At 39.0% G+C, this 3,797-nt stretch overlaps 1 protein-coding gene across 1 annotated transcript in view; it reads right to left on the bottom strand.

The window, feature by feature from the left end:
• Positions 1-2,045: 2,045 nt before the first annotated feature.
• Positions 2,046-3,797, bottom strand: part of tmem177 (transmembrane protein 177) — a 2,886-nt gene continuing 1,134 nt past the window's right edge. Inside the window, exon 3 of the mRNA XM_035676794.1 lies at positions 2,046-3,436. Coding sequence (XP_035532687.1) covers positions 2,705-3,436 — 732 coding nt within the window. The 3' untranslated portion in view covers positions 2,046-2,704. The remainder of the gene's footprint in view (positions 3,437-3,797) is intronic.

The raw sequence follows: 3,797 nt of genomic DNA, 5'->3' as shown, positions 1-3,797 counted from the left end.
AGCTGGAACTTAGATAGATAGATACTTTATTTATCCCGAGGGAAATTCAAGTATCCAGTAGCATACGGAACATACACGCATTAAACATACATTAAACCTACATTAAAATAAAATTAAATAAAATTAACTTATAACACAGTAGCCACAGTAAACAGTGTGGAATAGTTATAATGTATTGCAGAATGTACCAACTATTTCACATGCTGTGAAAGACAAAAAGGCACATTACCACAGTTTTAGGTGCGAGTACACACACCTACTATCTAAATACTACATTCATTTCTGTATTTATAATGTAGTTTGCATGTATTGTATTGTTGTATTCTGATATGTATTGTGAATTTCTTTAATCATTATACGTTAACACACATTTGATTGTATTTTAAGTATTTATTACTATTAATTTATATTTATATTATTATTATTAAGTGCATTGTCCCTAAAAGAGTCTGGATTTCAGAGTGCATATCATTGTGTGACTTTCAAAATAAATGTAATCGTGAAAATAGCTTTCTTTTTCTCTTTCACTTCAAGTCCAAGCCTGCCCCATTCAGACCAAATGAATCTGTAGCCATGTCATTCACTAGACACTGCAACAGAAAGATACAGCACTCGTGCACACTGTGAGAGAGGTAATGTAGGCTGTACTGACCTCAAGTGGCTCAAAGAAGAAACAGCCCACAATGCAGCTAACAATGGGCCATTGTACAGTAACTCTGTTTGGCATACAATGAATTAAGCAGATGAAGCGTAGTGGTGAGAACAAGACAATGAGCCCAGTATTGTTGATGTGCATATCCCAAAAGCCACTTTGTACTCGGGGATAATGATGGAGTAGACCTAAAAATTCAGTCAAAGCTTCTTTTTCAGGAACATTCCCGATCAATTATGCATTCATAGATATTTTTTGTTTTCAACGTAGTATGACATGATGATTATTTTGGTACAATAATATTTAATTAACATACTGGAGGGAAAAGCATGAACAATCTGCTGCATTACCATGGATCTGGAACAAATCCTGCATCTTGCTCAAGGGCACTAATGCAGAAAGGACGCTTCCTGTCAGAGTACACTGAACCTGAGCTGTCCTGATTAAGAACAGTGCCTCTACACAACCAGTCCGGCCGTCTGCATGCTTTTTTATGTCCAGATTTTATCAGGGACATGTGCCTTCTAGTTTTGAGTCTATTGACCCACTGGATGTAAAAACACCCAGTGGATTAGTAGCTTCTTCTATGACATGAGCTACCTAAGGACAATTATGTAAAATGTCAGCGTATGTTGATCTACAACATTATTAATTACATACTTCTATATTTAGTTGAGTCCACAGGGCACTGGACTGGAAATGTAATTTAAACACCACATCTGAACCTTGTTAATATGCAAACGGACAACCTGAGGGTGCTATAAGATGAGTTCAGAGTCACAATAAACTGCATATTAAGATTATTAGCACTAAATAAATTAGTTAGAGTCATGCAAATGATGTATGGGTACATAGAGTGTTACTCTCTTTAAAGGTTATTTGAAGCCCGGCACGAGGAGATTAAAAGAAAAGGGCTATTCATTATAGAGACCACATTTGGATGTAATTCCTTTAAGGATAAATAGATGACTATAGGTCAACAGAGCACAGGGAGAAACATAAATATGGAGCTTTTTTTATGCATGTACTGGGAAAATACTGCATTAACCAGCTCTATATTAATCTATTATAAGTAGGCACATATGGATGGTGCATAAAACTGCTTTATGGTTCTTATTTCCTTATATACAACACGATCAGCACAGAGATTATGAGTACCAGTCCATCCCACAACAATCCCTCCATAATGGTTTTATCTGTCTTTCAAAGAGTGGTGACACACCTGAAGGTACAGACACAGCTTACCAACGCTGAAATGCCAAAAACCTCTCACTATTCTTTATTGTGGTGCTTCCCTTTTGATTTTTTTTTTTCTTTCAGAACTGAATAAATAAATTTAAATAAATAAAGATACTTGCAGTTTAAGAATATAAAAGTACTTTTGGAAACAATGTCAAAGGCATATTAGGATAATCAACCCAACATGCTGTCAACAGTTTTCATGAGGACGATTTATTTGGCAGAATGTAGATCCAATCTAAACTGTTTACAGTAAGGTTTAGGGACAATGCAGACAAAATTCCTTTCACCCTGACTGTAATGGGGTTGCGGCAGAAATCATACACATAGTATCTCAAAACCTGGACAAATAAAAGCAAAACTAAACAAAACTATGCACGGCTAGATACCGATAAATGTATGGCAAAAGCAACAAAACAATGCCACCTTATTCTGCAGGACAAAGACCATTTGCCCTCGTCTATTCAACAAAACATATTTCATCAGATGCTCTGAACAAGCTTCAAATATGTTTATTTGATAAGACATTGAGTCGAGAATGAACCATCAAAATCTTGATTTTTTTTCCCCCACCCAACAAGAATGTTTTGTAATTTAAATGTTTCAAATTACAGGATTTATAAAATATCGCACAAAACATTCAGCACATGTGGGATGTGTTAAAAGATGTTAACAATTGTTTTGGCCTGTTTTTTTAGCTGCAAATAAAGCTTAGAAACCACAGTCTATTCAGAGATGAGCACAACTTACAGTAGATCAATACAAACTCACAGACATCCATTTTCAATCTCAACACAACATCCCATTTCTTTCTCAAACTTTCTCCTTTTTCAGCAGAGTGAGGATCCCGTCCCTCCTGGTTGTGTACGGTGTGTGTTTCAACTGAAGGATGTGAGCAGGAAACAAGTTCCCGCTGGGAGCGTACATATCCGCTCCCTTCTGCCCCATCAGGGAGCGCAGTGTCTTGTTTCTGGACAGAATCTTATCGTAAAACTCGACACCTCCTTTGGCATAATCACGGGACACTCCGGCTGCGCGCTGGTCCGAGCTATAGTCAATCCACTGACTGACAGCGTCCGAGGTTAGGAAGTAGGACACGGCACCGAGCCCCAGCGCCACAACGTTCGCAGCCCCACGAAACAGCGCAGGTCTGGCGTAGAGCCCCAACATCTGCTTCAGCGCCACACTGTAGAACCAAACCCCGCCCAGACACAACGAGGGAACCGCAGCAGTCAAAATAGGTCCTCCTGACTGCAAGCGGGCCACTTCTCGTGCTATGGCAAATTTCTGTGCATCGAGGGAAAACACCAGTGCCTCCTTTAAAGCAGAACCAGCGTCGCTGCTCCAGTCCACTATTTTGCCGTTGATGAAAATGGTGCGGTTGGTGATCCCGCTCGGGTCATCGGGCGCGCTGTTAAAGTTTGCTGGGATGCCGATTTGGGCCCCTGCAGGAAGCCAAGGGACACCAGCACCGACCGGATGGAACCCAAAGGAGGCGAAGGCAGAGAAATTCTTGGATAAGCTGAAACCGTAGTCCTTCATCACCTACAAAATAACAACAAAAAGAGTCACATTTAGGTTTTATGTCACTTTTTTTCACTGCGCACTGTGATACTCTAATGGTATTGCTCCGCCGTAAAATATGAATGTATTGTTTTGTGATTAGAATCTATGTTTGTGCTATGAGTGCTGATATTTATTCAATAAAAAAGGTCTGAATCTTTCTGTTCTCTATTGTTATTACTCCAGCTACTGCAAAAAGGTTGTGCATGGATATAACATATAACTGTTACTACACAGATATATTGCTTTTTAATAGTGCAATGGTGTAAGCAGTTGTACAAATCTAAGACCAAGGAGAAAAGCAAACAAAAATAAAACTTCTGCATATACACACACACACACA

The sequence above is a fragment of the Morone saxatilis genome, unplaced genomic scaffold (genome assembly GCF_004916995.1).
Source record: "Morone saxatilis isolate NCDOM2014 unplaced genomic scaffold, NCSU_SB_2.0 Contig5, whole genome shotgun sequence".
Classification (NCBI taxonomy): domain Eukaryota; kingdom Metazoa; phylum Chordata; class Actinopteri; family Moronidae; genus Morone; species Morone saxatilis.
The sequence above is the reverse complement of the archived record's forward strand: the minus strand, read 5'-3'. Positions and strand labels throughout refer to the sequence as shown.